Source organism: Atta colombica, unplaced genomic scaffold, assembly GCF_001594045.1.
Source record: "Atta colombica isolate Treedump-2 unplaced genomic scaffold, Acol1.0 scaffold135, whole genome shotgun sequence".
Classification (NCBI taxonomy): Eukaryota; Metazoa; Arthropoda; class Insecta; order Hymenoptera; family Formicidae; genus Atta; species Atta colombica.
In genome coordinates, this window is record NW_017259223.1 from 961,822 (window position 1) to 975,697 (window position 13,876).

Consider the following 13,876-nt stretch of genomic DNA (forward strand, 5'->3'; position numbering starts at 1 on the left):
GATTGCCAGACTCAAGAATGTTCTACTGACAAAAATTATATTCTCGTTGTAGATTTGATTACAAAATTGTAACGTTTTTGACGAACTGTTTTCATAAACTGATGTCATTCGATTACAATCTCTTTACTACTGGAATGTAATATAATATTTAAAGCTAATAATGCATATACAGATAAGTGTTTTCTTGAATCTGGAAATCAGAATATTTTATGTAAGTTACTCAAGTTTTCATAGACGGCGAGTTCTAAAGTCAGTCACATAGCATTTCGTTGCTATTACATAATTATAAAAAAAAATATTAACAAAAATAGACAGTAGCTTTTTCTCTTGTTCTAACTTGATGAATGAATAATTTTAAAAATTGACTTAATACTTTGCCAATTTGTGCATAGCAATATCTTTTTAATTTAAACAAAGAAAAAAGAAACTGTATAATACAATTTGTACATAACATTTCTATTTTCTGATTACTAAAAAAGCTTCTGACTAAAAACCAAAGAATTTGAAAGGAAAAAAAGAGCAGGTTTATATGAATATTATTATTAGCTTTATCATGTGGATTTTCTTTGATTTTTATTTTAAAAACTTAACAAAAATTTTGGCAGTTTTATCGTTTTGTATATTATTCTCCAATAATAAATAATTTTCGAACAAAATAATTGGCGAAGTATTAAACCGTTTACATAATACAATATTTATGCCAATACATTAAAAATACCAGGACGGTATTTCTAACAAATGGAGCATCGCTTATTGTAATTTGTCAAAATGCGAATGCCATAAGTATATTAAATAATTAAGTTAAAAATAAAAAAGGAGAGAATCGTGGATGCATAGAAATGTCGATTGTCCAACTCGTCAAAATACATACGAGAACATGAATCCAGAACTTTTAATGTTCACATGCCGTGCAATGTACAATGAATTTTTCTCTCATCTTTATTTTCTCTCATTCCACTTATACACATATATCACTTCTAACGTAAAAGTATAGCATAAATGCGCGTCTAGGTTTTATAGACACAATATAAAAATTCATTATAAGAATCAGTATAAGATACACATCACTTTTACGAGTAAACGAAGTTTACATAGCGTTACAGTCACTCATGATAATCATAAAAGTCATTCCGTCCACTAATAAATCATACGCGTTAATTACATATAATTGCGATGATGACGTATCATACGCTCTTCGTTTCTTCAATCGTCAAATTAGAGTATTCGATTAGAATGAGACCATATTTAAGTACAAGCCTCGTTTCTTTCCAATTAATTTTGATTAATTGGAATCTGGGGCTTTGGAAATACACACAGTGTAAATTCTGTGGCATATATGCTTCTCATGTATGATTCACACAATCAGGAACGGGTCTGTAAAATGTGTTTTTGGCAAATAAAATAATGATATAGATGAATAATGTATTGTAGAGTGAAATTGTAATATTTAAAAATTTTCCAAGCAAACAACGTTACCTGCGATAAAATTTTATATCTACGATGTTTTCATTTAGAAAAATTCAACACCAACTCTCGCTTCCTCGTTCACCAATTCCGTCGCTTTCATCGTCACTTGGATCTTCTCCATACATATCTGCCAATTTTCTAAATCTTGGTCCAAAATTAGATAGATAATTAAACTTGAGATCTCCATCATCAGTGCCTGTCAATGAAAAAAAAAAAAAAAAACATAATGAGATTAAGTAAGAAAATAATATAAAAATATAAGCCCACTTTGAAATTTAAAAATACTAACAGGAAGCTAATGATGATAGATCGCCTTCTGAATTGCCTTCTCCCTCATAAGCATAATGCCTTACATCATCGAATGGATTTGTTTCAGGATCTTTATCGCAACTTTCTTTCTTACCATCTAGGAAACCACAAATATCTGGAACTTCATCGGTTCCTTTATAAAAAATTATTCTTTAGTTTTCATACAATTCATAATGTAAATAGCACTTTGATAATATCTCATTATCATACCTCTACCCTGTAGGCCAATTGGAGCTATTTTCGAATCAATAGGTGGTGCATCATAAATGGCTCTCAAGACATTTAAATCATAACCCGTGTCAACCTCACCGCCTCCTTCGTCCTCATAATTAATAATATTTTCTCGGATATCGTCCATATCTTTATACATATCATCTGTCTTTCTCCTATGCACAACTACCGCTACAAGCAATATTAACAATATCAATACACAAACTAAAATAGCTACTATAAAGTTTGTATCAATTCCAAACGAGATTGCCTTTGCCATGCCATGATCGCAGCCAGGATCTGCGTTTCTAGACAACGATGGCATACCCAAGTTGTATGTCTAAAACAAAAGGATGTAACTTAATGTCTCATCATAAGCTATGTGTGTGTGTTTTTATTATATCTCTTTATTTTATTTACATTTCCGTTGAGTGTCATATTGCGTATACAACCGACAAATCCTTTGTTAGTCGGTCTATAATCCCATCCTAAATTTGATGCTAAATGCGCTAAATTAGTTAATGTACCGCCTACTTGCATCGGACTGTTAACATTTAAAAATTCATTGGTGCCTTGCGGTGCAGTAAGACTCATGCAAGCCGATATACCGCACTTATCAACTACCATCTCTATGGACTGGAAAAAAAACAAATTAATATAATTTGCATATTTAGCTTGAACAAAACGGTGTATGTACAATGAGAATTCTTACAGTTTTCTTCCAGTAAACGTCTATTCTGTGGCTCTTGCCGTCTGTTAATTTAATTTGTTTTTGATCTAGTCTTACAGTTCCAGTTCCATAATCAACATACAATACAGCAAAGCCTTGTTGAAGTTCAAGAGACATGAAATCCTGAATTCGAAGCTTCGGATTGTAATTCATGGGGCCAAAATAAAATACAAGACCATTGTCCACGTGTGGCGTTATTTCCAATCCTATAATCATACACACGTAAATATAAATATGAAAAACGGAAATAGTATAAACGAAAATTCATTATAAAAATATAAAAGGTTGATTAAATATTGATAAAGGTCACGGAATTACAGAAGCAGTAATACAGAAATAGTAAGCATGTAAGAAATATGGAGCATGTTACTATAAGAGCTAGTGGCAAAAGTGAAGGATTTCAAAATCCAATTGATTTCGGTATTTTATCGTTTTTCATCACTTATGGCATCTACCTAAATGTGAGTCGTCGCAAACTTGACCAGGTGACGGCATTATAGCCCAGCCGTCTCCGTGAAAGCCAATACCCAATAGTTCACATCTCGGTCCTTCCAGACCAGGGGGACACTCGCATCGTCCTGCCAGAGGAGTACCACCGTTTAAACAGATAATAGGTTCCGCCACATGACAAATGCACAGTGGATCTGCGACCGCCCTAACACCGACAAACGAAGTGGTGTTAGTATAAACGACATATGGAACGGTACTGGTGTTCAAGTAATTGCGGCAGGAATCGTTGCAATGAAGCTTCTCGAATAGGCATTCATCAATGTTCATTAATAAGATATCCGCTTTCATCTCTCGTTCAATTTCTTTAGAATGTTGCGCTATAATTGTATTCAATTTCTCAGGAGCATAATATGGACTGCCATGTGCCGAAAATCGAATGTCCAGCAAGCTTCTATTATTATGATGAGGCGAATGAAGTACGGTGAACACGTCGACATTTTCGACCGATATATTTAGCATAGTTGCCAATTTCTCTTGGAATATATCCTTTTTACTGACACCAGATTCGTCAGGTTCTACAAATTGCTCCGCTGTTATCCCATAAAATCGTACGGAACCAGATCTATGAACAGCTTCTTCGGGAAGTTCCTTGACAGTAATGTTTACGTAAGCATTTACTTGATGCAATGGAATATCTTGACCTTCTTCGGTGACAATAAATTTCAATACAAAGGTATCGTTCGTCGTACCTGACAATAAAGTAATCATGCCAGTATTGGTATCAAGATGGAAACCGTCATGAGAAGAAGCCCACTTGAAAGATTTATCAGGTAAATCCCAATCATCTGGATCGTTAACATAAACCCGTCCGATTTCTGTGTCAGGAGCTTCTCCCTTGTAATTATAAACGAATATAGAACTTGAACCCTCGCGCATGGGATTGTCGTTCTCATCGCCTATGATCACAGTAAGCGTCGAGGTACCCGTCATTGGCGGCGCACCACTGTCCGTAATCGCTATCGGAATGTTGTAATTCTTCCGCCTTTCTCGATCAAACATTACACGCGAATATAAATTAGTATCACGTATGTCAAATTTAGATCTAATTTCATTGTCCGCAGTATCGTCGATTCTGAACTTGAATGGCGGACCATTATCATCGGAGTCGTAATCTCGTGCCTTCAACTCGGTTATCTTGCCATGTGGTTTATTTTCACCCCAAATAACTGGTTGCATATCGAGAAAAGGAGCGTTATCATTTATATCTCTAAGAGTAATATTAACAGTAACTAATTCTCGAAGGGCTGATGGGCTATCATCTTCATCTCTCGCCTTTACGGTAACCTGTTAAAATCATCAAAAGAAACAATAACAAAAGAAATTAAGTTTTTTAAGATATTGACTTGGTAAATATACGACTAATAACTCACAGTCCATGTTGAAAAACCATTCGGCGGATCACGATCTAATGGCTTCTTCAGTTTCATACAACCAAATTTGTCGATTCCTATCAAGGGTTGTTGCTCTTCTTTAGCGATAAAATAGACAATATGTTGATCGGCACTTCTGTCTTCGATATCAGGATCATAAGCCATCACAGTAGTGATGCAGCCTAAACAAACAGTAAAGTTTGTTTAAAAAATGATCAAACTTTGCAGGATTATAAAAAAATATTGCATTAATACTTTACCGTCTACCAATTTTTCTTCGTCTATTGTCGGATTTTTGTCGAAATCTTCGAAAACTGGTGGATTATCATTAACATTTTCGATAAAAATCTCGACTTGTGCTGTATCATTAAACAGACCATCGAACGCTTTCACAGTTAGATTGTACTTGGTGAGTTTTTCGTAATCGAGCGGCTTGTTCACGCGAATTTTTCCCGTTGTAGCTTCAATGTGAAAACTGTCATCAATGTTGCCTGATATAATGCTATATGTAATAACACTCGCCGTATCGGAATCGATGACTTTGACTTCAGTTACAGGCTCGTAAATGTTGGCATTTTCATAAATCGAATTATGGGTGTAGACTTTGCGGGTGAAGCGAGGTGGATTATCGTTCTTATCAGCTATTTCGATTTGGAACGTCTGTTGTCCCTTATTGTGTTCGCCAGTTTTAAACAAAGCACTTGGAGAATTATCCGTCGCTATTACTTTCACATTGTATATATGTTGTTTTTCTCTGTCGAATGTCATTAACGTTGTAATATTACCAGTTTGCGGGTCAATGGCAAAGAAATCCTTGAAGTTATCCAACTCGTAGGTGACCTTTGAAAATCGAGATATTGCATTAAGTGCAAAACATAATGAAACATTGACGTACAATCATATAATAAAACACATGCTTTCGTAATACAAAATGTAATTTATACAATTTTATAATATATACTTTCATCGCACAAATGTAATTTAAATTACATTATATATTATATAATTTTAATACCTGATTATTAGCAGAAGTTCCATCAGCATCAATGGCTCGCACTTGCATCACAAAAACTCCTGGTGGTTCGTTTTCTAAAACACTTCCTCCTTTAATATCACGAAAGACTGGAATGTTGTCATTTACATCTAAAATTTCGATATCGACTACCGTTTCGGCAGCTAACTGATAATTATTTTTTACTCTCACTATTAACGAGTACTGCGTATTCTTCTCATAATCAAGTTGCAAACCCAACTTGATGTCTGCTACATCTTTATTAGATTCTAATCTACAATTAGTACAAAATAAAATATGTAAAATAGAGTTGATTCGCAATTGTTAATACGTTACATTCCAAATTATATGGAGTGAAAAAGTAGTAAGTACAATTGGTATAGTACCTAAACGTATGTTCTTTATTAGTTTGTTCCGTTGTTCCAATTACCAGCTCAAAAGTTAGATACAAATTGTCTGAATTACTAGAATTATCGATGTTGGATACTGCTTGTAAACGGACAATGCTAGCATCATAATCTCTAAAATCTTCTTTAAGTTTGATCGGTTCTGCTGGTCTTGGTACAAAAGATGGCGCCTTCTTATGTGATTCCACAACTTGTATGTAAAAAGACGTGCTGCTGCTCAGTGGCTTTTCGGTACCAAGATCCGTGGCGCTAACTATCATACCGAATTTAGAACCTGGAATCCGCTGCAAAAATTCATAATGATCATAATGCAAGAATGTTTATGCGATTTGTTAAATAAAGAAAAGGGGGAAACTCAAGCTTGCTGAAAAAATGAGTTGATGCGCCGTGTTATTTTATTCAGGACATATTTTTAGTATAATACATACGAGAAATGAGGTAACAAATATTTCTTTCAATAATTCAACAGATAAGTTTATTTTAGGCATTACTTGCGTATAAAATATTTACTAAAAAAAAGAGTATGCAAAGTTCGCCAATAAATATAAAAATTCAAACAACGTTTTAATAAAATGACGATTAAACTATTAAATATATGTTACAAGTTCTAATTTCCAAGTAATATTGTAAAACGGAGTTTGCATTATAAGTACTATCATTTAACATCATTCCACCTTCATACTACTTACGTCTATAGTTTTGTTGAGAAATATGATACCGGATTCGCGTTCGATCCAAAAATATCCGATATCATCCGGTCTCTCAGCTGACAGACTATATCGGACGATAGAATTATTGCCATTGTCAATATCGGTGGCAGAAATTCGCATGACCTCACGACCCACCGGTAAATCTTGCGGCACAGATTCTGTATAATTCTGTGTAACAAGCCAAATTGTATTAGCGAAAACCGACAATAGCACAATACGTATGTACGAATTCTAAAATGCACTTAATGTGAAGTATTCCATGCAATTTTCGTACGAATTATGTTTACGGTACAATTATCATTTCTAAAAGACCACACGTTTATGCATGTTAATTTCTTCGTTTAATATAATAATAAATAATATAATACATTAATTTACATATTATTCCTTTAATAATAATAAATGAACAGAGAATGTAATTTCCATGCTGCGCTGATAATATTCATTGTAATTAATTATAAATCAATAAAAAAAATCTTTGCACTGAAAGAAACGATTAGCTGCTGCAACAAATTAAATGGTAAAATATAGCATAGCATTTTTAATTGGCAGCAGCCTAATTTTTAATAACTTATTCGCATAGAATTTCGATAGGCTAACGCAACCAAAAATTGGCTACTGCAACTAATTAAAAATGCTATGGCATATTTAGCCAATATTTTCTTTCTGCATCTGTATAATAACATAGGTGTATCGTGTACTCTTTTAAATTCTCATAGTCAAATTTAAAAATATTTTTCCAAGTGCATAAAAAGACTTTCGATATACAAAATAAAAATTAAAACGACAATTTGTTTCATGAAATATGCAAACATATACATAAAAAGAAGCGAGGAAATAAAACTTGGAACACTTTTATTTTTTCATTTACATATCGACATTCACATCACGTATTCAAAACCAACCTTCCACCTGTATCCACGAAAGACCTGGGATTGAAATGAAACAAAAAAAAATTCAAGCAATAGTTGTTAGTAGCGATAGTAGTTGTAGTTACAAAAAATGTTAGTTAAAAAAATTAATTCATTCACGCGATATAAACGTACGGAAATCCATATCTATAATATCTCACAAGTTATTCATATATTTTTAAAATAATTCATCATTTCTATAAATAAAAATGTCTTACATTTCAAAATTTATGAATATTTTAATAGCGTATGAATTATACATGTAAAATTATCTATTTACTACGAATTTATTCTTATTAATTAAAAAATTAGTTTTTAAAAAAGATTTTGAAGAAATCAATTCTTCTCATTTTAATAATAAGTCATTTTTATCAAAAATAAATTTCGTATAAAAAGAATTTATTTTATATTTTTTTATTTATTCATTAAAAAATCAACTCTTTATCATAATTAACATACTATTATCTTATAAATATCATGAAAAAAAAAAGATTTCATGGTTCTTCTTCCATTTCTTTAGTAGAATCTGGCTTAAGTCTATTACATACGTATAATTGCAACGTATGCATAATGTAAACGTTTATTCGTACCACATGCACTCAGATTCGTATTTGCAGATGGGAACTACAAGAAAGTTGATAATGAGTTAGTAACTTAGGTAGTTAGCAACGTACCGCTTTGTCAAATTCAGGATAATTATCATTCACGTCTTCGATAGTGACTTTGAATGTACAATGGTCATCTAGCTGCGGCCTTCCATTGTCAGTCGCGAGTACCGTGAGATAAACTTCTTTTTCTCTGGCGGGTTCATCTCTGTCGAGTATCTGGGTCGTAGTGATGAGACCCGTTTTATTGTTGATTGCGAATTTTAACCTATCCTTAGGATCCTTAGCAAAGCTATACGTAATGGTACCTGAAAATGTGAGATCAAATAAATGGATAATTAATAATAGAAATTTGAATCCTTTTTATGAAAATTTTCAAATAAATTAATTATATGAAAACTGAATATTTAAGTAAAATATTATTCGAACTTTCCGAAATCTTGGAAAAAATCTCGGAAGTTTTGAATGTCTTGAAAAAAATTTCGATTTATTCTGTTCGTGATTTGTTGGCATGAAAGAAAAAAAATTACATATATCTGCTTTATCAGTTAATAATGCGGCGAGATATTTCCATTTTTCTGACACATATATTTCTCGTTCTTATACTGGAGGAGGTAGCATCTCGTGTAAATCCATAAAAATAATAAATGAAAAGTGTATCAGCAACACGGTATACAATTAAAAAATTAAAAACAGACTCAACACAGAATGTGTCTTGTAATTGTTCCCCATTTATTTCGATTCGAAGTCCTGAAACTTTGAAGATCATAGAACTGGCAAGCATATAAATTTTATTTATTATGCACATAATTTAATACGACATTTTATGCATGATATATGTGACATATGTGATGATGTCGCACTATTATACAATACCTCCTTCCTCCGGTGGATCCCTATCTTCGGCGTGTACCTGGATCACCGTTGTGTCAGGTGGTTGTTCCTCCTTCACCACTGGCGCGTAACTTGCACAATTGGAGAACACCGGCTTGTGGTTGTGATTTTCATCGAGCTGAAAGCGCAAGAGAAACGGACAGCTATTAACGCGAGTGTTACTTGGCGTGGAGCACCCTCGAAAGATGTCCGGGGGATTAATCGGTAAACTTGGCGGGGCGCGATGCAGATGGGAAAGACTTTAGAGAACAATTACTCGATAAATCAAAGCGTTCCTCATAAACCGAGCGCCATTAATCATGGCGTATATCCCGGCGGTCTATTATATCGCGTTTCCTCATAAAGATCCAATACAGTCTGAAAAAGAAGAGAGGGAAGATAGAAACACAAAGTGAAAAAGGGAGGAAAAGGAAAAAAAACGGAGCACCGTACTTAAACGCTTCATAATAATTCACATTGATGTTGACGACCTACGATTAGAATAGACATGTGGCAGGGCTAACATAAATCCCAGCTTTGTACAACGTTACGCGATCTATTGCGATTCGATAAGTCATATCCTCTAAAAATTATTAGTCGCAATTGTTTACCTCGTGCATTGTGTTACCATTTCATCATGATTAGGATCGATCCGATGTTTAACATACGTAATACACGATTGACATGGCGTTTAACTTTTGAACTATAGAGGAAGAGGAAGACAGAAGAAAAGAGAACTCTCTAAATCTGAATCAGTGGATAATCACTGATATCAGTGCCAAGTATGCCATTGGTAATCAGTGAATTAAATGTGAGATCCTTAATCTAGCTAATCTTTATTAATCTAACTAACTTGTTTTAGTGCTTAAATTCAATAAAATAATTCAATAAATATGGTATTGGAAAATTGAAATTAACATACAACTATCAATATTTTATTTTTAGTACATATACAATGCTCAATTTTTTCGTTCTTCCTTTTTTAGTTGAACTTCATTGATCACCAGTATCAAGATATGCCGTTGGATAATTAGTGACTATCCACTGATTCAAAATTTAGAGAGAAAGAATGTGTATCATGAATAATAACTGATAACGATATATAAAAAATTCATAAATTAAAAAATTAATTTTGCAAATAGTAATATATCTGACGTCGAATTTTTCATCAATCCTGTCAAAACGAGGGATAACATTCATAATAATGCTAAATATCTCCGCTTTCCTTGGACGCGATCACATTAGACTGTTATCTTCAATGTAATTAAATGGTCGTGACATTAATATTCATTACTATTTTCTGTCCTGCAGGGGATAACAATATTCCTGAATAAACAACATTTGGTAAGAAACATAATCCACGTATATTCACCGTGTTTGCTCGCACGGTGAAGCACGCCTTCTAGCAAACCTCTCAGACCGCTTAGAATTTCGCACAGCACTTTACCGACGTCATGCGTTACTCCCGATATAGCGCCGGTATTCGCTCTCGTATTTTCCTCCAACCTCATTAACGATAAACAAGTTAGCCGCGTTTTAGCATATTAACCCCGTTACATTATATGTACAGCTGATTCCTGCAGACTTGTTCGAAAGAAAATTTCCATCAATAAAATCCGGGGCATTTGTTGAAATCTTGGAAAAAAAACCATGAGGATTCTGATTTTCTGGGCGTTTTTCATTAAAATTCAGATGCAAAATAGTGTCTTTAGACGCAAATTTAAAATAAACTTGAATAGTCGTGTATCCTCTCCTTATACATATAGAATACATAGTAAAAATGGAAGCTTTAAAAAGTTTTTTGTGTAAAAAGTAAATATTTCATATTTCTAATTTTTTATTGTAATAGATAGTATAAAGTTTTTATCGATATAATTCATTTACCGTAAACGTAATAAATAATACTTGATAAATTAAATTTTCAATAGGTGCGATATGTATACTGGAGTTACCCTAACGATGCATACAAGCAGCGAGATACACTCGACTGCTAATTTAATATTGAAAGCGAGAAAGCTTTCGTGTGATGCAAATTGCTCGTGATGTTTTTGCGCAATGTTTAATATTCGCAAAAGACCAAGTTTCACTGCGACTATCATCTCTGATTTGCAATGGATGAAATGGAATTGAAGAGTAAGGTAAAAGCAATAAAATTTCGTAAAGAGCTGAGTAATAAATCTTACTTTGTTAATATAATATGTATAAAAAATTACATATAGTTATTATATATTATCTCTCATGTATCTTGAAAAAGATACAACGATAGTAATCTTTTCTCGTTATTCTTTAAATTCTCTCGATTTTTTCCTTGGGAAAAATTTAATTAAAAGTAAGTTAATAAGATATCTTACATTAAAAATTGAAAGAGTGTGACCAATTGAGTTGTAAAACATGTAATTTCATTTTAATTTGAATGTAAATAAATAAAAATAAATACATAATGCAAAGATATATTTTATGTATATGTATAAATTATTAAAATATCTGTTTCCATTTTAACAGCATAAAAACAATTAGAATTTCATTCTAATTATTTTTAATAACATTGATAGTATTTATACAATATAAAATAATATTTAATTAATTAAAAATCACAGAAATCTATTGCCTTATTCAACTTATTTCCTTCGCAGTTGCAATTGAATTTAATTATTAAAATACTAAAGTTTAAGTAGTTACCTCTGCCATATGGAGTTTAGGTTATATCTAAATTGTAGGAAACTTCTCTGCTGTATCTATTCATGAGATTAGATTCCAAACAAGGTTCAGTTACGAGTTTGATCAATCTAGAATGAACTATTTGATTAAATACGTCTTTTCATTATAGAAAAGTTAAGTACATTTCAATTCTGGCAGCTATACATGATTTTATATTTAATAGATTCGAACGATTTATCCGCGTAATTCGATTATTGAAAATCATTAATTGTTGAATTTTTTATTGATACATGAAGAGATTCACAGCTAATATGATCAATATTTGGTATAAGTAAAATTTAAATAAAAGTCGATATTTATTTAATCAATTATATTATAATCAATATATAATATATATAATATATCGATATTTTTAAGCAAGTATTAATACTGAATAATGATATTATATTTTGAATATTATTTCAGATAGAAATTCGCGTCTATCGATATTTCATTGGCTTGAATATCTTTTAAGTTTATACTCTCTTAAGAATGAATGAATTTTAATTTCATTTAATTACAAATCCAAGATTATGTGGGAATAATTAATCATCTGATGAAAATACAATATTTTAAATTCATTCTATCTCATGACTTTTTGCACGTTCCGTACATATCCAACGAGTAGCAATGAATTCAGACTCGTCGATATCACGTTAAGACGACTGCAGCCGTGGTAAATACATAGTTAAATTATTCGACAGATAGGAGAGAAAGAAAGAAACAAATCCATTATCCAACTTACTGGAAAGGTAATGTACGGGGATCTGGTTGGATCATTCCCGGGATCTTGGTTAGTAAAGAAATTGGGTTCGATGTTCAAGATAAAAGAAAAGGAGTGTAAATGGCGGTGGAAAGGAACGAAAAATCGAATCAAGAACGAATCGAGAAGCACTTACCGATAATTTACCCTCGCCCAGATACTGCGATCTCTCGTCCAGGTGTCTCGAGTGCCTCAATCTCGTTGCAGACGCTGTAACATAAAGAAGAAACGGAAGATGATGATATCGCCCATTTGAGATATTGTGGATATTGCATTCGATAAAGGAAAATCGATCAAAGGCCTCGTTCAAATTTAGAAATAATGCGTGATCTTCCTTTTTGAAAGCAAGAATTTAACAACGAAATAAAGCAGGAGTAAACTTTTTTTTTACCCTAATATTCGTATAACATAACGCGATAATAATTTTCTCTCATAATTTATATATATAATAATAATCTGTAATACATGATACTGATAATACAAATGAGATAATTGTGATATACGTAAACATATTATTATTGTTTTTATGTAGATCTCATCGATTATAATATACGCTTAATGCTTTAGCAACGTCACGTCGACGAAAATAGCAGGCGCTCTGATAAAAATTTATTTAATAATATATAGAAATATAAATCAAATGTTGAATTTATAATGTCTAAGATGAAATTGCTCTCTCTTGTTCAATAGCATAATCCTCTTAAAAATTATTTCAGCTCGCATTTATTCGTCCTATTGTATCTATATTTTACCTGTACATGAATTTTCTCGGCAGTGCTCGTTTACATTTTACGCATAATAATTTAAAATATCGAGTATTTCCTCGAAATTTCACAATCAGAAGAATTTTCATGTATGCGTATAAAATCATATAACGGAAGCGAAATAGTAAAAAAAATTTGTAACTTGCGATGAAATAATCTTAACTTAAAATTTCCAAGTGCTAAATGCTAACTGAATTAAAAATTATACATATCTCGGGGCGGATCTTAACTGCAGAGATCTTTATGCATCATTCACAATAACGTCTACTCCACCAACATCGAAGAATGAGAAATGCAACTTGGAACGCTACCTTAGAAACTATTCATAAGTTGCGCAAAGTAGGCATTGCTAATGCGGCATTACTAATGTGGCATTAGCTGAGTCTTTAAGTTAATGTACAAAGAGAAGCAAAAGGCGCGTAGAAGAAAGTACAGTTCCAAGTATGCAAAATTATTCACAAAGACTGCTGTTGTTATTAATGTAATAAACAACTGTCGCAAGTTGAGAAAAAGATACTCGTCTGTAATTTTAAGATTG

At 32.4% G+C, this 13,876-nt stretch overlaps 1 protein-coding gene across 3 annotated transcripts in view; it reads right to left on the reverse strand.

The window, feature by feature from the left end:
- Positions 1-911: 911 nt before the first annotated feature.
- LOC108684547 (DE-cadherin-like) overlaps positions 912-13,876 on the reverse strand; it is a 141,267-nt gene continuing 128,302 nt past the window's right edge. For 2 of the 3 annotated variants that reach the window (XM_018188928.1, XM_018188927.1), the window contains exons 3-17: positions 12,711-12,784; positions 9,118-9,253; positions 8,311-8,549; positions 6,705-6,893; positions 5,995-6,299; positions 5,612-5,882; positions 4,857-5,436; positions 4,597-4,778; positions 3,172-4,510; positions 2,699-2,922; positions 2,407-2,622; positions 1,987-2,326; positions 1,757-1,909; positions 1,477-1,663; positions 912-1,374 (exon numbers count right to left, since the gene is read on the reverse strand). In XM_018188928.1, the coding sequence (XP_018044417.1) occupies positions 1,521-1,663; positions 1,757-1,909; positions 1,987-2,326; positions 2,407-2,622; positions 2,699-2,922; positions 3,172-4,510; positions 4,597-4,778; positions 4,857-5,436; positions 5,612-5,882; positions 5,995-6,299; positions 6,705-6,893; positions 8,311-8,549; positions 9,118-9,253; positions 12,711-12,784 (4,391 nt within the window). In that variant the 3' untranslated portion in view covers positions 912-1,374; positions 1,477-1,520. The remainder of the gene's footprint in view (positions 1,375-1,476; positions 1,664-1,756; positions 1,910-1,986; positions 2,327-2,406; positions 2,623-2,698; positions 2,923-3,171; positions 4,511-4,596; positions 4,779-4,856; positions 5,437-5,611; positions 5,883-5,994; positions 6,300-6,704; positions 6,894-8,310; positions 8,550-9,117; positions 9,254-12,710; positions 12,785-13,876) is intronic. The other variant, XM_018188929.1, reaches the window with a different exon arrangement.